At 44.7% G+C, this 19,777-nt stretch overlaps 1 protein-coding gene and 1 non-coding gene across 2 annotated transcripts in view; both read left to right on the top strand.

The window, feature by feature from the left end:
• EP300 (E1A binding protein p300) overlaps nt 1-17,568 on the top strand; it is a 74,618-nt gene extending 57,050 nt beyond the window's left edge. The window contains exons 21-31 of the mRNA XM_030855846.3: nt 771-827; nt 1,471-1,548; nt 4,968-5,035; nt 6,206-6,356; nt 6,474-6,620; nt 7,258-7,371; nt 8,340-8,505; nt 9,290-9,454; nt 11,087-11,248; nt 13,705-13,986; nt 14,254-17,568. Coding sequence (XP_030711706.1) covers nt 771-827; nt 1,471-1,548; nt 4,968-5,035; nt 6,206-6,356; nt 6,474-6,620; nt 7,258-7,371; nt 8,340-8,505; nt 9,290-9,454; nt 11,087-11,248; nt 13,705-13,986; nt 14,254-16,443 — 3,580 coding nt within the window. The 3' untranslated portion in view covers nt 16,444-17,568. The remainder of the gene's footprint in view (nt 1-770; nt 828-1,470; nt 1,549-4,967; nt 5,036-6,205; nt 6,357-6,473; nt 6,621-7,257; nt 7,372-8,339; nt 8,506-9,289; nt 9,455-11,086; nt 11,249-13,704; nt 13,987-14,253) is intronic.
• On the top strand, nt 5,945-6,047 carry LOC115853104 (U6 spliceosomal RNA). Its single transcript, XR_004039421.1, has one exon. It is a non-coding gene; the product is annotated as a U6 spliceosomal RNA (small nuclear RNA).
• Nucleotides 17,569-19,777: the final 2,209 nt, after the last annotated feature.

The following is a 19,777-nucleotide window of genomic DNA, read 5'->3' as shown; positions in this document are numbered from 1 at the left end:
GTTCCCAAGTCCTTCTAGACTGCTGATCTTTAGAACACACTTTGGGTAGCAAGACCTTAGGCCAGGTAGCGATGAATCTCTAGCCTGTAACTAATAGAAAACAGTTTAAATGGGGAAATGTCCTCATTCCTCATTTTTGTGAGGTAGAGTCACAGTAGTCGAAGTTGGGCCCCCTGCAGTTTGTTCTAGGTGGAGAATAAGGCTGTTAGCTCCTGTATTTGTGAGGCTATGAGCAGTGTGGTAGGCTAGATTTCAGAGTAGGAGGCCATGTGGAAATTTTTTAATGAATAACCTGAAATATGTATTCTTAACATTGAAATTTTTTATTAATATAAAGAATTTGACTAGACTCCTGAAATTTTAGTATTTTTTATAAATAGTGGTTTAGCTCCCTCTATACACAGTATCTTTCATACGTAGCTCAGTCTAGGAACATTAAACTATTAGAAGGTGTAAATACCTAACACCAAGAGTAGTAGGCAAGATTTTAAAAGGAAAAGAAGAACAAATTCATGTTTTTAGTTCTTACTGGGTTCTCCTCTTCCTGTAAATGGGAACAGATTTACTATAAAGTCCTTTCCAAAAACATAGGCATGTAAATGTGCATTTTGTGGGAGCCAAGAATGTACTGTTGTATCCTTGGTATATTCTTAGATTTAAATAATCCACTTACAGGGTGGGGTTTTTGCCCTTTGGTAATTAGAACAGTAGTCAGACTGCTAATCTTTCTGTGTTGCTTGTTCTCATTGTGTCCCTCTTCTTTTCCTTAGTACAATAAATAAAGAACAATTTTCGAAGAGAAAAAATGACACTCTGGATCCTGAACTGTAAGTAGTTCCCCTTGAGTAGTCAGTACACTTTGATTTTCCTTCTTCCTTTCATTCTCTTGGTTTGCACAGCCAGTGAGATGATTCTGTATTCTTGGACTAAATCTATAACATACATCTAACAGAGATGGTAGAAGTGCTAAAATTTACATATGGTTAGTATTCATTTACATTTCACTAAATCTACCTAATATTTTGGTGTTTTATAGGCTTGAGTGAAGCACAAAGCTACCTCTGCTCAGTGCCATTATTCCAGCCCTGTTGTCCTCTGTATTTTCAAACCAGTTCATAATCCCCTCCTTTATAGTGAGGCCTTTCAGAAGTATTCAGAGGTACAGAGATGTACTGGTATTCTAGGTATTCCTGGAATGGATATGATGGTGTCAGACTCACTTGGAAGTTTAACCAGCAGTCATCTTGATCTTTCACTTTTTATTCCATAGTCACAGTTCATATTTAATGACTAAACTGCTTTTGAGATTTGCTCTACCTGTTACACTAAAGAGCTTTTAAAACCTATTCTTCAATTCTTTGGACGTGATTTTGGCTATCTTTTGAATTGTCAGAAATTGGGAAATATTGGAAGTTTTGATTTGGTTAAATTTTTGGATTTAATCTTGACATTTTGACTTTTCCTTTCCAGGTTTGTTGAATGTACGGAGTGTGGAAGAAAGATGCATCAGATCTGTGTCCTTCATCATGAGATCATCTGGCCATCTGGGTGAGACATCAGTATTTTCCCTAGACTTTTTCTTTGTTGTGAATTTTAGGAAGTTTGTCTTCTCTGCAATGATTATGTTTTATCTTCAAAGTTACTGTCTCTTGGAATTATTCTTTTTTTTGTTTATTTATTTTTGGCCGTGTTGGGTATTAGTAGCGGTGGGCGGGCTCTTTGCTGTGGCGTGCAGGCTTCTCTCTAGTTGTGGCTTAGTAGTTGCAGTGCACAAGCTCTCTAGTTGTGGCGCGCAGGCTTAGTTGCCCCACAGCACGTGGGATCTTAGTTCCCCAACCAGGGATCAAGCCCATGTCCCCTGTGTTGGAAGGCAGATTTTTTTTTTTTTTAATATTTATTTATTTATTTTATTTATTTATGGCTGTGTTGGGTCTTCATTGCTACGAGCGGGCTTTCTCTAGTTGCGGTAAGCGGGGGCTACTCTTGGTTGCGGTAAGCGGGGTTTACTCTCGGTTGTGGTGCATGGGGTTCTCATTGCGGTGGCTTCTCTTGTTGCAGAGCATGGGCTCTAGGTGAGCGGGCTCAGTAGTTGTGGCGTGCGGGCTTAGTTGCTCTGCGGCACGTGGGATCTTCCTGGACCAGGGCTCGAACCCGTGTCCCCTGCATTGGCAGGCGGATTCTTAACCACTGCGCCACCAGGGAAGTCCCTAGAATTATTCTGGTTTGGGAAAAGATCATTAAAATCCAGTTTTAAAATATTAAATAACCTAGAATCCAAAAATATAGATATTTCTCTTATTTGCATTGTTTTAATCCATATACAAATACTTTATTCTGTTTTAAATTCTTTAGTGGTCATTGTGCATCAAAAGTAAATACAAAAGATTTATCAGTAGAGGGTAACAGGAAGTCTGTAGCAGCTGGAAACCAGCAAGGAGATGTTAGACACAGTTAAACCTGCTAGATTTTGAACATTACTTACATTGTAGTAGAAAAACTAGACGGTATGGATAATGCAGGTTGCCAAGGAGCCACCCCAGTTTCTGCCTCTGAGAGAACATCGCACTGAACAGCATACTGAATGGTGACCATGGTTAGGTTTTTTTTTTTTTTTTTTGGCTGCGTTGGGTCTTTGTTGCCGTGCGCGGGCTTTCTCTAGTTGCGGCGAGGCAGGGGCTTCTTTTGTTGCGGAGCACAGACTCTAGGTACGCGGGCTTCAGTACTTGTGGCACATGGGCTCAGTTGTGGCTTGCAGGCTCAGTAGTTTTGTCGCACGGGCTTAGTTGCTCTGAGGCATATGGGATCTTCCCAGACCAGGGATCGAAGCTGTGTCCCCTGTGTTGGCAGACAGATTCTTAACCACTGTGCCACCAGGAGAGTCCCCCAAAAGATTTTAAATCAAATCCTAACCAGGGGACTTCTCTGGTGGCACAGTGGTTAAGAATCTGCCCACCAGTGCAGGGGACATGTGTTCAAGCCCTGGTCCTGAAAGATCCCACATGCCGTGGAGCAACTAAGCCCATGCACCACAACTACTGAGCCCACACGCCACAACTACTGAAGCCCGCACGCCTAGAGCCCATGCTCCGCAACAAGAGAAGCCACCGCAATGAGAAGCCCGTGCACCACAACGAAGAGCAGCCCCTGCTCGCCACAACTAGAGAAAGCCCACACACAGCAACGAAGACCGAACGCAGCCATAAATAAATAAATAAACAGGCAAGCAAGCAAACATAAAATCCTTTGGGGAGTTGGTTAATAGTTAACTAGGTGTTGTCCAGTGAAAGGCAAAGTTGCATGAAAATGACTAGATACAGACTTCAATGAACTAGGTATTCTTGGGCCTCGTGGTCTGTTTCTGAATATTCTCCACATATTTACCCAGGGTGCACATCATCAATGCCTTTCATGGGCAGTGAGTGGATTTTTGTCCATTGTGACACTTATGTGTTTACTGCTATGGGCTACCTCTCTTTGTCCAGGAATGGGGCTGATCCCAGCTCTGTTCCAAGGGAAGGGTTGGGGGAGTATCTGTGTATTAAATGACTCATTTGAATGGATATCTACTCTCTGCTCTTTTCCTGGACTGTTGTTGTTGTTGTTTTAAGAGCTTTATTTTCTAGGTTGCTTTCCCTCCAGTGACTTTTTTTTTTTAATATTCATTCATTCATTCATTTCTTTATTTGGCTACGCCGGGTCTTAGTTGTGGCATGTGGGATCTTTGTAGCGGCACACAAGAACTTTGGCTGCAGGATCTTTAGTTTCAGCGTGTGGGATCTAATTCCCTGACTAGGGATCGAACACGGGCCCTCTGCATTGGGATCGTGGAGTCTCAGCCACTGGACCACCAGGAAAGTCCCCTGGACTGACTGTTGATGCTAGTTCAGAGGTCACAGGAAAGAAGAGGCTAATTAACAAATTTCCAGAAAAAAACACTAAGGAAAAAGCGCAGTAGTTGATGTTTATATGGCTTGTCTTTAGATAGGCCTTTTTAGTGCTTTCCTTAATTAAGAGTGGGTAAGGATAATTAAGGGAGTTGCAATGATCCTTGCAACTGAAGGTCAGCCAGGCGTTGATGAGTACTTAAATTCTACTTATGCACATATCCTTATGTAATTGCAAAAACAAAGAGAATGTACATTTAAAATCTATTAGTGCTGGACTTCCCTGGCAGTCCAGTGGTTAAGACTCTGGGCTTCCAATGCAGGGGGCACAGGTTCAATCCCTGGTCAGGGAACTAAGATCCCACAGCATAGTCAAAAAATATTTTTTTAAAAAAATATTAGTGCTGCTTTCAAAACGTACTTATTTACATTCCCACCGGTAGCATGTAGACTTTTGCCAGTGTGATTGGCCATGACACAAATTTTCTGCTTTAATCTGTGATTCTTCAGCATCTTTGTGCGTGTATGCCAATTTATATGCCCTTCACATTTCTTCATGTCTTTTATCTATTTATCAGTTAGGTTTTTTATTTCTTTTTTTTTTTTTATTTTTGGCTGTGTTGGGTCTTCATTGCTGCGCGCGGGCTTTCTCTAGCTGTGGCAGCTGGGGGACTACTCTGCGGTGCGCAGGCTTCTCATTGCGGTGGCTTCTCTTGTTGCAGAGCACAGGCTCTAGGCGTGCGGGCTTCAGTAGTTGTGGCGCACGGGCTTAGTTGTTCTGCGGCATGTGGGATCTTCCCGGACCAGGTCTCAAACCTGTGTCCCCTGCATTGGCAGGCAGATTCTTAACCACTGCACCACCAGGGAAGCCCGCAATTAGGTTTTTTATCCTTTTTCTCTTAATGTTTTCTAAAAGCTCTGTGTATATTGGTTACATTAACTTTTTGTTGTATATTTAGAAATATTGCTCCCAGGTTGTCTTTTAAATTTCAACCTTACACATACATAAGATAGATTCTATAGCATACGTTACTTCAAGTGTTTCTCTAAGTTGTTTAAGCAAAGTCTTGGTTTACATTTTAGATTTGTCTGTGATGGCTGTTTAAAGAAGACTGCACGAACTAGAAAAGAAAATAAGTTTTCTGCTAAAAGTAAGTTTCATTCTTACAGGTAAAATTTGGCAAAGCTTCACTGAAGCATAGTTAAAAATAAACATCCAGAATGAATTATTTTGTTTCAACATTATTTGAAATTTTAAAAAAATTTTTTAATTAATTTATTTTTTGGCTGCATTGGGTCTTCGCTTCTGAGTGGGGGCCATTCTTCATTGTGGTGCGCAGGCTTCTCATTGCAGTGGCCTCTCCAGGCGCGCGGGCTTCAGTAGTTGTGGTTCACAGGCTCTAGAGCGCAGGCTCAGCAGTTGTGGTGCACGGGCTTAGTTGCTCCACGGCATGGGGGATCTTCCCGACCAGGGATCGAACCCGTGTCCCCTGCATTGGCAGGCAGATTCCTATCCACTGCGCCACCAGGGAAGCCCCTGTTTGAAATATTTAACCAAAGTTAAAACCAAATAATTTTTCCATGATGTACTTAAAGTTGAACTGTAATGTAGTTTTTGGTGTGAAAATCATTAGACCTAGTTATTTATAGGAAGGAGGATATATGTTTTTCTTGTTTCTGCACGTATCCTGATGGAGGCCAGATGTGGAAATACTTTCCCAGAATTGCCATCTCATGAATTCCCTCAAACTGATTCCCTCAGTTTTGTGTATACCCTTAGTCGGGACTGCATTTAGACCTGTCTGATCTTTTCAGTTGGGTGGGGATGGCAGTCAGTTTTAGTTTTGTAGAATGATGCCTTTGCAGTTTTTTGCTGATCTACAGGTTGCTTTTAATCCTCTGTAAAGCTTATCAAAGCACCCGACAGTTGTTTAATATTACTGCAATTGAGGCAAAGTGCATATGAGTGTTTGTTCTGTTTTTTGACTCTTCTGAAAAGGAAAATTTTTCAAAATAAAAAGTTGGGGAAAATAACATTTAAAAAGTATTAACTATCCTGCTTGCTTTAACTGCACATATACTGAAATCAGAATGATATAGAGATGATTAGCATGGCGCTCTGTAAGGATGATAGACTCGTAAAGGGTTCCACATTAAATCTTTTTTTTAAGTATTAACTAGATTGCTAACTTAACAAAATCTAGCAAGTAATCTTGTTAGTATTGAAAAAGCAGAAATGAGATTTGGTATTGAAACTTAAGACTGATAGTAATAAATTTGCACCTTAGATACTACTGAACTTTTAACTTTTAAATTCTTAGGGTTGCCATCTACCAGGCTTGGCACCTTTCTGGAGAATCGTGTGAATGACTTTCTGAGGCGACAAAATCACCCTGAGTCAGGAGAGGTCACCGTTAGAGTAGTTCATGCTTCTGACAAAACTGTGGAAGTCAAACCAGGCATGAAAGCAAGGTACCTCATAATTTCCCCTTTTCTTTGTGGATCCACAGTTGCTCCTACACAGTTACTGTTGATGAATCTAATCTGAATGAAACGTTGTGGTCTTTCCCTCCAACATGAATTGTATAGGTTTGTAGACAGTGGAGAGATGGCAGAATCCTTTCCATATCGAACGAAAGCCCTCTTTGCCTTTGAGGAGATTGATGGTGTTGACTTGTGTTTCTTTGGCATGCACGTTCAAGAGTATGGTTCTGACTGCCCCCCGCCGAACCAGAGGTAAGACTTTACTATGGCTACTTGCTAATTTGCGTGGGAGTTTGAAGTTATAGTAAGGTAAACAAGCATAATGGACAAGAAAATATTTGATGTGCTTGTTTTGGAAATGCAAGTTTTCAAGTGTGTAGTGTATTGAAGTAAAACAAAACTAGAAAATACTGCTCTTGTGTGGTCATAGTAATAGGGAAAGGGATGTGAACAGCAGCTTAAAACACAAAATGACGACTTTTCAGAAAATGTAATTAAGTTTAGGTTGTTTCAAGTACCTTGCTGAGATGTACGTGAAAGAATGTCATACAAATGAGGTAGAATATGGTTTAGAATTCTCCATTTCCAAAATAGTATAAAGGCCAGAATAAGAGTGCTGCCAGAATGTTTGGATTGCTCAATACTGACTGATTATACTGTGTCTCAGGCCCTGCTAGGTGCTGAGACTGTAATAGAGCCACAGGCCCACAAAACCCCCCGACGGGTTCACAATCTAGTCATTTACCTAAATAACTGTAATATTGTGTGATAAGCATTAAAAATGACAAGGTCAGCAAAGGGCACAGAAAAGAGAGAAGGTGTTTTTAGCCACATCAGTAGGAACTCGTTGCGTGACTTGACCTGGCTTCTTTCTCCTCGTTTGGTATAGGAGAGTTTACATATCATACCTGGACAGTGTTCATTTCTTCCGTCCTAAATGCTTGAGGACTGCAGTCTATCATGAAATTCTAATTGGGTATTTGGAATACGTCAAGAAATTAGGGTAAGCATAAAAACAAATGCAAAACAACTTGTTTAATTAGTTTTAAACTAATCACCACTGATATTATGGTGAGATATACATGCAAATATGTGACTTTTGGTCTTTTTTCCTCAACTTTGGCTTTCATCTAATGGAACTATAATTTGGAGACCCTTGGTTAATTTTGCCAGTGGGAAAGAAAATGGATATTTTGACCGTAGTTGCACCCATCCCAGATTTATTTTGTTCAGTTAAGCTATTAGGTACAGTTTGATTTGAAGGGCCAGAACCTTAACCTGCACTTGGTCCTTTTGCACCTGAGTATCAAAACCAAAATCACACTAAGGTCTGGGGATAAAAAAAAATTCATCAGACTGGTTCCTTACCTTCAAGGTATATATGTACTTGAGAATATTTAGCACCTCACCACCTCACCTTGCAGGTTATTCCTTTTAACAGTTTGCATTTCATTTAGCCCTCCTGCTGACATGGATTCATTTTCCTTTGCATTGTAGCTTTTGTTTGGTCTTTAAATGCAAATTTGGGATTTTTTTGATCCAGGGTTATGCCTAGTTCTGGCCTGGAAGACTTTTTTTTTTTTTTTTTGGCTGCGTTGGGTCTTCGTTGCTGCGACCGGGGGCTACTCTTGCGTTGCGGTGTCTAGACTTCTCATTACGGTGGCTTCTCTTGTTGCTATGCGCAGGCTCAGTAGTTGTGGCTCATGGGCTTAGTGGCTCCACGGCGTGTGGGATCTTTTAGGATCAGGGTTCGAACCCGCGTCCCCTGCATTTGCAGGCGGATTCTTAACCACTGTGCCACCAGGGAAGTCCCTGGCCTAAGACTTTTGGTCTGATGTGGATTGCACACTTCATGTTATCTCGGGGAAATTATTGGTTTCTGTACTGACTCCATTTTGTAGTTTAAAGTATAACATTCTTTCCAGGATGGGTGATCTTTCTCTTGAATGTTCCTTCTCTTTGTGTTGTTAGGTATACAACAGGGCATATTTGGGCATGCCCCCCAAGTGAAGGAGACGACTACATCTTCCATTGCCACCCCCCCGACCAGAAGATACCCAAGCCCAAGCGACTGCAGGAGTGGTACAAAAAGATGCTCGACAAGGCTGTATCCGAGCGAATTGTCCACGACTACAAGGTCAGGAGGTGGGGGGGATGATAGAACTGTGGCTTGACTAATCCTGCTGCTGTGTATTCTGCTCTTTTTACTATCTTAACAGAAATCTCCTGTTTGTTCTCCCTCTTCCATGTAATTTGTAAAATTAAGCTAATTTGATAGCGGGTGTTTTCTTTCCTGAATTACTAAGATGAGTGGATCTGGCAAAATATTTAATAGCCATTTGTGATTGTAGGGTATCCCATGTTAAGAAACTTGAACTACTAAATATCTTATCTGTTTTTACTCATGGGGAGGAAAACATGAAATGGGTGTTTTCCTAAGCAGCCCAGCGAATCATTCTTTAACCATGTGGTTTCCAGTAATTGTAATTGGGGTTGTTTTGAACATATTTCTCAGTAGGAACTGCTGATACTTCAAGGGTGTGTGCAAGGCGGGCGTGCCTCCTGTCGCACTGCGTTCTGTCTCAAGAGTGGTAGAAGCCACAGTGTGAATGATGCTGGCTTTGCCATTGTTCCTGACAGGATAGTTTGCCACTTGGTTATGTAAAGGCGGATAATTTCCCTGTCCTCGTGGGTAGAGGAAAGAGGAACCAGAAATACTGATTTCAGACCAGACCTTTCACTGTTTGTGACACTAAATGTCTCCCCGGACATCAGACTTGGGTATAAAATCTCTGCCATCTTCCAGAAGACACATCTGATTCTTCATGTTTCTTGCATCCGTTAGCTATGACTGCTTCTGTATAATAAACGTGTTTTTTTTTAATATATAAATTCCTATTTGTACACGGATATTTTCACAGGATATTTTTAAACAAGCTACTGAAGATCGATTAACAAGCGCGAAGGAATTGCCTTACTTTGAAGGTGATTTCTGGCCCAATGTACTGGAAGAGAGCATTAAGGAACTGGAACAGGAGGAGGAAGAGAGAAAGCGAGAGGAGAACACGAGCAACGAAAGCACAGATGTGAGGGCTTTGCATTTCCCTTTCCAGCCTCTACCTATTCTCATGTATAACCCAGAAGTGAGCTTAAGTTTTCAACATGGTCTTAAAGCTCTCAGCTCTTCAAGTTGGGCAAGAAATATTGGCGTAGATAAGTTACTGTGGTTCTAGTTGAGTGGTTTTAAGCCTTTTTTAGCATCAGACCTCTTTCTTTTAATATATAAATTGATTGATTGGCTGATTTTGGGTCTTCGTTGCTGTGCACGGGCTTTCTCTAGTTGTGGCGAGCAGGGGCTACTCTTTGTTACGGTGCATGGGCTTCTCATTGCGGTGGCTTCTCTTTGTTGCAGAGCACAGGCTCTAGGCACGTGGGCTGCAGTAGTTGTGGCTCGCAGGCTCAGTAATTGTGGCTCGCAGGCTCTAGAGCACAGGTTCAGTAGTTGTGGCGCACGGGCTTAGTTGCTCCGCGGCATGTGCGATCCTCCCAGACCAGGGCTCGAACACTTGTCCCCTGCACTGGCAGGCGGATTCTCAACCACTGTGCCACCAGGGAAGTCCCAGACCTCATTTTTTAAAAATATTTATTTATTTGGCTCCGCAGAGGCTTAGTTATGGCATGCGGGACCTACTTCCCTGACCAGGGATCGAACCCGGGCCCCCTGCATTGGGAGCACGGAATCCTAGCCATTGGACCACCGGGGAAGTACCAGACCTCATTTTTAAATGGAATCTTGGATTTCTAGTAATGGAAGACTGAGGAAATTACCCATCTAGAGCATGGGGTTCGTAAACTTTTTCTGCAGAGGTCTAGATTATGAATATTTTGGCCTTGCAGGTCATATATTGTCTCCAGCACATTCTTTTTTTTCTGTTTTTTCTTTTTTTCTTTAAACAACACTTTATAGATATAAAAACCATCATTCTTAGCCATACAAAAACAGGTCTGGGGGAAAAAAAAAAAAAAAAAAAAACAGGTCTGGGCCAGAGTTTGCCAGTCCCCAAACAGAACCTATGTTGTAGAAGGATCATCTGAGGAGCTTTTCCTTGTCATTTATTTCCCCATAGTTTATCTAGATTGCCCTTGCTGAGTCTGAACTATTAAAGTCACCCTTAAATAGTCTAATAAAAACCCTTTACAGCCTGCAGTTTAAACTCCTCGACTGAACGTTTTTCAAGTTTTTTTTTTAATAGTAGGCCCACAAAATTCTAGAAAGTGAGCAGAAGGAAATGTAGCCAAGGCCTTTGGCTCCCTGCTCCTGTGTGCACTTCACTACCCCACACTGCCACTCACTCCTTGTTCTTGTCCTCAAATCTGGGATAGCCTGGGTCCACCTGAGGTGTCTCCTTGGTCTGCGGGGTTCTTCTGGCCAAAAAGCTAAGGCTGCCATTGTCTTAACGAAGAGACATTAGTGGAGACATTCTTCACTGGGAGAAAATAAGTGCAAAAACGTTAGTAAACTTTAGTTTACTGTAAATAACAGCTTTAAAAAAGAGAGGAGGAATGAAGAGAGCAGATGGTGTAAGGTGGAAGGTTATGATCTCTAGTTTCAAAAATGGAGTCTTAAAAAAAAAAAATGGAGTCTTTTTACCATTATTTTTTCTTAAATCTCTTAACAAATAGTTAACATTTTCTCGTCCTCTTGTGCTAACCTGCAGGTGACAAAGGGAGACAGCAAAAATGCTAAAAAGAAGAATAATAAGAAAACTAGCAAAAACAAGAGCAGCCTGAGTAGGGGCAATAAGAAGAAGCCAGGCATGCCCAATGTATCCAATGACCTCTCGCAAAAACTGTATGCCACCATGGAGAAGCATAAAGAGGTAAGATATAGCCACCAAGCATGGAAAAGAACAGGGCAGGATTTCTCAAAAGCTCCCCACCGTGGTTGGTATTTATGACGTGAGCACCAGACCATTTGAAATTCAGAAGGAAGAAAATCATTTAAGGGGAAAGAAGGCAAAAAGAGGATGGCTAGAGTGGGTGCTGAGAATAGGAAACGTAAGCCGTCTTTGATTTGTAGCTGTTATAAAGCTAGATGGTGCTGGGAAAGTGTAAGCATAGTTTGTCTGACCCTGTTGTTTGTGATCCTTTTATGTTTGTATTTCTGTCCGTTGTTCAGGAGATTGGCTTGTTGGGTATCTTTATTGTTTTGTTTTAGACCAAGCTCCTTAGAACTCCATTTGGCCACTCCACTTTGTCTGTAATGGAACTTTGGCAAAATGAATGAATATTTGCCTTCCGGAAAGGGAACTGGGAAGTGTAGAGAATTGAAGAAAAGTTAAACTTTCATATATGCACCTGTAACACCTTCTCAGCAAAGTTAAAACTTTGAATTATTTCATTATTTAAATTGCTTTATTGTTGTAGGTAGCTTGGGAGTAAAACTGGGTGTGTTGGACTTTTTCTCCCCAACGTCATCATTGCTAAGATGAGGAGTCTTGAAGGGTAATTCATGTCAGTTTGTTGTTGTTGTTGTTTTTTAACATGTATGACTCTGTTCAGACATTATAGTCAAGTTCTTATAGGAAGAGGCCATTATGTGGAGAGGGGACTTGAAGTCTTGGTTTAAGGTGTGGATGCCTCACTTAGATAATGATTGTCAGCTGTTTTGAGCAATATATAGTGTCACAGAATTCTATCATAACAGCAGTTGGGGAAAGCCCTTAGAGTATGTCATAATAGGTGTGACTTAAGTTGTGGATACATCATCTGAAGAAGATGTGGGTAGTAGTCACCTGTTAGGAGTTAGAATCTAAGGTCGTCAATTTAGGTTAAATTCAAGTATTGTCTTAGCTCTAGGGTGACATACAGTGGAATCAGTCATAATGGTTGTTATTGGATGGTTGGCCATAGTGAAGATTTCCTAGGGAGTCACCAGATGGTTTTATCTGCCCCTCTTTTGAATGGGTTGCTGCAGACATTCCCTACTTGTTAGATCAGGCATTTTCAAAATGCTCTTCCTTGCTTTATGAGTGCTTTCTTTGAGCCACAATGTCACACCCAGTATTACAAGGTCACACACACATCACGGTCCTCCCTTGATGTTTTTAACTTTCGGCATCTGTTTTTATATGTCTTTAGTCAGTGTGTGCACTCTTGTCCTATGTTTTCTTTTTTTTGTTTTTTTCAAGTTTTTGTTTTTGGCCACACTGTGTGGCATGCAGGGTCTTAATAGCTCCCCGACCAGGGATCGAACCCACGCCCCCTGCAGTGGAAGCACGGAGTCTTAAGCACTGGACTGCCAGGCAAGTCCCTGTGTTCTTTTTCTAGACTCTTGTTTTATGCCAGCATTGCTGCCCAAGTATATAACAAATGTTACTGCCAGTTTGCACAGATTTTCAGCCTCTGAAAAACTGGTAGAATATAGTGGGCAATACAGCAGTTACAAGTTCTTGATCTCTTGAAGGTTCCATTTTACATTTTATTATTATATATATAATCCGAGCTTCCTCTTGCAGCCTTTACACCAGTGGTTATGGGAATTAATGGTGGTTGTGTGTCTTTAAACTTCAGTGAACAAACTTCAACTTTTGCTGTTTCTGTAGCAAGGATGAAGGAGGTTTTGCTTTTTTAATTTTCCCACCCCTACCAACTTTTTTTTTCCTCCAAACTTACAGGAAAGTTATATAGAAGGTGCCCTCCCATAGCCTTCACTTAGATTCACCAGCTGTTAACATTCTGCTACATTTTCTTTATCTTTATTGCAGCAAGTCCCTTCTAGGAAGGAGGGCGTTTTCTGTGTGAGCGCGCACAGAACCTCAGGAACCTCGCCCGCTGCTGCCGTCTCGGGCCTGCTTCTCCTGCTCCATGCCGAGTCGCCATGTTTTGGTTCCTGGCCTTACTTTCTTAACATGACATGGAAGACTCCAGCCCAATTGTTTATAGAATGTCCCTCAATTTGGATTTTTCTGTTTCCTTATGATTAGAGTCAGGTTAAATCATGGATTGTATCTTAAAGTAGACCACTTTGAGGCAGAATGTCCACTGTACGGTGCTGTACCCGACCAGTCTTCTTTTGAAAAAATTATTGAATGAGGTAGAAAACATAAGATGTAGATTCTTTAGGCCCATCGTAGACAAGTCCCAGAGAAGAGCACAGAGGTAGTGAAGCAGGAGAAAGAGGGCCATGTCGTGTAACCTTGCGAGGTGGTCATAAAACTAAGCCAGGTGTCCTGGCCCCCCAGGTGCACAGCCTGGCCCACCCGTCCGCGGCATCTGGTCCAGTGCCCCGTGGTGCTCTAGCGCCAGAGTCAGGATGAGACTGTCTGTTTTGCAGGTCTTCTTTGTGATCCGTCTCATCGCCGGCCCCGCCGCCAACTCCCTGCCTCCCATCGTTGATCCCGACCCCCTCATTCCCTGCGACCTGATGGACGGGCGGGATGCCTTTCTCACCCTCGCAAGGGACAAGCACCTGGAGTTCTCCTCACTCCGAAGAGCCCAGTGGTCCACCATGTGCATGCTGGTGGAGCTGCACACCCAGAGCCAGGACCGCTTCGTCTACACCTGCAACGAGTGCAAGCACCACGTGGAGACGCGCTGGCACTGCACCGTGTGCGAGGTAGGCCCCTGGCAGGGGAGGGGCGGGGGGCCTTCCAGGTGCCTGAGATGCGATTCAGACAGAGGTTATGCAGGCCTGGAGGGCCTTCCTGGGCTCCGGGGCCACTGGTGAGTAACCAGGACGGGGTGGGTGGGGCCTGGTCTCAAATCTGAGTAGTTGATTAGAGGCTTTCTCTAAAACGGGGCTTTTTAGCCCAAGCAGAGTATGTAACTACTTTTGAATGACTTTAATCCTGGAGAGTTGACCTGCACCTATGTCTTCCCCCAGGATTATGATTTGTGTATCACCTGCTATAACACTAAAAACCATGACCACAAAATGGAGAAACTCGGTCTCGGGTTAGATGACGAGAGCAACAACCAGCAGGCCGCGGCCACCCAGAGCCCGGGAGATTCCCGCCGCCTGAGCATCCAGCGGTGCATCCAGTCTCTGGTCCACGCCTGCCAGTGCCGAAATGCCAACTGCTCCCTGCCCTCCTGCCAGAAGATGAAGCGGGTTGTGCAGCACACCAAGGGCTGCAAGCGGAAGACCAACGGAGGGTGCCCCATCTGCAAGCAGCTCATCGCCCTCTGCTGCTACCACGCCAAGCACTGCCAGGAGAACAAGTGCCCCGTGCCCTTCTGCCTCAACATCAAGCAGAAGCTCCGGCAGCAGCAGCTACAGCACCGGCTCCAGCAAGCCCAGATGCTCCGCAGGAGGATGGCCAGCATGCAGCGGGCTGGCGTGGTGGGGCAGCAGCAGGGCCTGCCCTCCCCGACGCCTGCGACCCCGACCACGCCCACCGGCCAGCAGCCGACCACCCCGCAGACACCCCAGCCCCCCTCCCAGCCCCAGCCCACCCCTCCCGCCAGCATGCCGCCCTACTTGCCCAGGACTCAGGCTGCTGGCCCGGTGTCCCAGGGCAAGGCAGCCGGCCAGGTCACCCCCCCGACCCCTCCGCAGACTGCTCAGCCACCCCTCCCAGGACCCCCTCCTGCAGCGGTGGAAATGGCGATGCAGATTCAGAGGGCAGCCGAGACGCAGCGCCAGATGGCCCATGTGCAAATTTTTCAAAGGCCGATCCAGCACCAGATGCCCCAGATGACGCCGATGGCCCCCATGGGTATGAACGCACCCCCCATGGCCAGAGGTCCCGGCGGGCATTTGGAGCCAGGGGTGGGGCCCACAGGGATGCAGCAGCCACCACCATGGGCCCAAGGAGGATTGCCTCAGCCCCAGCACCTGCAGCCCGGGATGCCCAGGCCAGCCATGATGTCAGTGTCACAGCATGGTCAGCCCCTGAACATGGCTCCCCAACCGGGATTGGGCCAGGTAGGTGTGAGCCCTCTCAAACCGGGCACTGTGTCTCAACAAGCCTTACAAAACCTTCTGCGGACTCTCAGGTCTCCCAGCTCCCCCCTGCAGCAGCAACAGGTGCTTAGTATCCTTCACGCCAACCCCCAGCTGTTGGCTGCGTTCATCAAGCAGCGGGCTGCCAAGTACGCCAACTCCAATCCGCAGCCCCTCCCCGGGCAGCCCGGCGTGCCCCAGGGCCAGCCAGGGCTGCAGCCCCCCGCCATGCCGGGCCAGCAGGGGGTCCACTCCAGCCCCGCCATGCCGAACTTGAATCCCATGCAGGCGGGCGTCCAGAGGGCCGGCCTGCCACAGCAGCAAGCGCCACAGCAGCAGCTCCCGCCGCCCATGGGGGGGATGAGCCCCCAGGCTCAGCAGATGAGCATGAATCACAGCACCATGCCGGCGCAGTTCCGAGACATTCTGAGGCGGCAGCAGATGATGCAGCAGCAGCAGCAGCAGGGAGCGGGGCCAGGAGTCGGGCCTGGGCTGGCCAGCCACAGCCAGTTTCAGCCACCCCAGGGCCTGGGCTACCCTGCCCCCCAGCCGCCGCCGCCCCGGATGCAGCAGCACATGCAGCACCTGCAGCAAGGGAGCGGGGGCCAGCTGGGCCAGCTCCCCCAGGCCCTGGGGGCAGAGGCAGGAGCTGGCCTGCAGGCCTATCAGCAGCGACTCCTTCAGCAACAGATGGGGTCACCCGCTCAGCCCAACCCCATGAGCCCCCAGCAGCATATGCTCCCGAGTCAGGCTCAGTCCCCGCACCTTCCAGGCCAGCAGATCCCATCTCTCTCCAATCAAGTGCGGTCTCCCCAGCCTGTTCCTTCTCCGCGGCCACAGTCCCAGCCCCCCCACTCCAGTCCTTCCCCACGGATGCAGCCTCAGCCTTCTCCACACCACGTTTCCCCACAGACCAGTTCTCCACATCCTGGACTGGTCGCTGCCCAGGGCAACCCCATGGAACAAGGGCATTTTGCCAGCCCGGACCAGAATTCGATGCTCTCTCAGCTGACTAGCAATCCAGGCATGGCAAACCTCCATGGTGCCAGCGCCACGGACCTGGGACTCAGCACCGACAACTCAGACTTGAATTCAAACCTCTCACAGAGTACACTAGACATACACTAGAGACACCTTGTAGTATTTTGGGAGCAAAAAAATTATTTTCTCTTAAGACTTTTTGTACTGAAAACAATTTTTTTGAATCTTTCTTAGGCTAAAAGACAATTTTCCTTGGAACACACAAGAACTGCCGGTAGCTGTTTGTGGTTTAAAGCAAACATGCGAAATGAACCTGAGGGGTGATTGATAGAACACAAAGAATCTATTTTTGTTATGGCTGGTCCCCACCAGCCTGGTTTTTTTTTTCCTTGTGTGTTTGGTTCAAGTGTGCACTGGGAGGAGGCTGAGGTCTGTGAAGCCAACCACATGCTCCCGCCTTGCACCTCCAATAGGTTTTATTATTTTTTTTAAATTAATGAAAATATGTAATATTAATAGTTATTATTTACTGGTGCAGATGGTTGACATTCTTCCCTATTTTCCTCACTTTATGGAAGAGTTAAAAAAGAACATTTCTAAAACCAGAGGACAAAAGGGGTTAATGTTACTTTAAAATTACATTCTATATATATATAAATATATATAAATATATATTAAAATACCAATTTTTTTCTCTGGGTGCAAAGATGTTCATTCTTTTAAAAATGTTTAAAAAAAAAAAAAAGGAAAAAAAGTCCCCTCAAGTCAACTTTTGTGCTCCAGAAAATTTTCTATTCCGTAAGTCTGATCGTAAAAACTTCAAGTATTAAAGTAATTTGTACATGTAGAGAGAAAAATGACTTTTTCAAAATATACAGGGGCAGCTGCCAAATTGATGTATTATATATTGTGGTTCTGTTTCTTGAAAGAATTTTTTTCGTTATTTTTACATCTAACAAAGGAAAAAATTAAAAAGAGGGTAAGAAACAATTTCAGTGGGATGATTTTAACATGCAAAATGTCCCTGGGGTTTCTTCTTTGCTTGCTTTCTTCCTCCTTACCCTGTCCACCCCCAAAACACACACACACACACACACACACACACACACACTTTCTGTAAAACTTGAAAATAGAAAGCAAAAACCCTCAACTTGTAAATCATGAGATTAAAGTTGATTACTTATAAATATGAACTTTGGATCACTGTATAGACTGTTAAATTTGATTTCTTATTACCTATTGTTAAATAAACTGTGTGAGACAGACACCTGACTTTGTTTCACTTCTTGCATCTTTATCTTAGAATGCCTCAGTTTGCATGCTTGATGTGTAGGATTCAGGTTGGTGAGGGGGGGTGCAAGCACTAGCTTACAGCCCTCCCTAACTGTTACGTGAAGTGATTTTGTGATAAAATAGATTTTAAAAAACAGATTTTGGTAAATTTGTCCAAAGTTCAGGGGAAAACACAAATACCAGCTAAATGTTATCAATTGGAATTGATACTAATTAGCCTTTATCAGCTTGATACAGGTCCTTCTTCTGTGGTCCCCTGTGGATAACCTCATGGTCTTCCAATCACCCTCATCTTACAGGGCTAAGAATGAGCACCTAAGAGGGGTCATATCTGCCTAAGTCACAAGTAACTCCTTGAAAAAGCACTTGGAGCTGGGCTGACAGTACATCCCTATTCTCTGTTACACTTTGTTTTTGCTACCTGCCAGTCAGGAAATCGTCAGGGGAATGAGGCTGTAGGAAAGGAAACCGTGTGGAAATAAACCCAGGAGGCCGAGAGAGAAGACAACGCAGAGTCTGATACTGTGCTGGGCACTGAAGAGAGGTTACCAGTCCTCCCTCGAACTGAACATTACATCGGCTTTGAACAAGTTTGAAAACTCAGAAGAATACTGAGAGTGAGCTGCTCTGGCATCGTTCGGCAGGTCTTCCTTGTTACTGTCACGGAGCTTCTACACTGACTATGTTCGATCATCTGCTGAGGGCTAAAGAAGACTCTCTTCAAGTACCATAATTCAGACTCCTGTTTGTCCTTTCCACTATTTTACATTGTCTCAGGAAAAATAACCAGTACCTCCATGTGCGGTGAACCCGCACACTAAGCATTAATCGGCGCCCACCCCAGAAAATGTTAACAGGTGTCCACCTGCCTCAGGTCAGTGGTCCAGCAGATGTACGTGCAGCACCTGTGTCCTGTGCCAGGCCAGACAACACGCGTGGACAGGGTGCAGCCCTTCCCTCAGGCTAGCCAGCTCGAGATCTAGAAGAAAAGACAGAATGATGCTTAAACAAGATAAAACAGAAAAGTGTTCAGTGGTCTACGCAGGGGACACAGGCAGCAGGGGTAAAAGCTTCTGGCTGGTGGGAATCGGGAAGTTTTCCGGGAAGGGTAGCATGAAACTGGACCTTGTGGGGGAGATGAATGGGAAGCGGTGGAGAGGGGTGAGGAGGGACCCTGCCCAGAGGAGTGAAGAATCAGATCCTAGTGGGAAAACCAGCTTCAGGTCCACTTGACTGAGACCAGAGAGAAGATGCTGAGTGCCTGTTACAGAAAGGGCCCCATAATGGTCCCCACAACTAGGGGCCCAGGGTTGATCTGAGCCCTCAAAAGGGAAATAGTTAGGATTCTAACCCATTTCCAAGCAGTAAATTCCCAGCGTTCATAGTCCTAGGCTCTTTGGCTAAAGACAGCTGGACTGAAGTGTTAACGTTTTCACCCCAGTGTGGCAAGGAGAAAGTGGGGGCAGAAATTAAACGGGGAGGCGAAACAGGCTGTCCTCGCCAGGCCAGAGGCAGTGCTAAGGAGGGGGAAGATGTGAATTAATCCACAGTCAGGAATACAGGAAGGTGATTTCGATGTTTATGTGTATTTGAAAATTATCACAATGAAAAGTTCAGAAGCGCTAAAAGGAGCCCCAAGTTTCCAGTTGGGCTGTTTCTGAGACATCAGTCTAGGAAATGAGCCCAATGGGGGCCAAGCAGCAGCCAGGTGCTTTTTCATTTACTTAGCTCACTGAATCCTCAAAAACAGCTCCAAAGACTGACAAATGAGAAAAGGGCAGCTCAGATGTGTACTCAAGGTCACACAGCCAGAGAAAGCCAAAGGTCTGCTGGATTCCAAAGCCTGCCTTCCCCGTATCCTGGCGCTCTCTCACTGTACAGAAGCCCTTGTGACACAGGGCCCTATTCCAACCAAATTCAAAATACAGACTAAAAACTGAAAGGGGGAAAAAACAGGAATCATAAAGGTATGTTCCAGGCTTCTTTTCCAACCAAAGAACCTAATCTCTAGACAGATGGTTTTCCGAAATGTTATGTTCATGATGAAGTCACCCTGCTTAAACAGCACACAGGCCAGCATCAAAAAGAATAAAATGTTTAGGAATAAATTTAACAAAAGAAGTACAAGACTTGTACGTTGAAAACTATAGAACATAATTGAAAGAAATTAAACACCTAAATAAACAAA

This window comes from Globicephala melas, chromosome 10, assembly GCF_963455315.2.
Source record: "Globicephala melas chromosome 10, mGloMel1.2, whole genome shotgun sequence".
Taxonomy (NCBI): domain Eukaryota; kingdom Metazoa; phylum Chordata; class Mammalia; order Artiodactyla; family Delphinidae; genus Globicephala; species Globicephala melas.
Note: the sequence above shows the minus strand (reverse complement) of the source record. Positions and strands in the feature narration are given on the sequence as shown.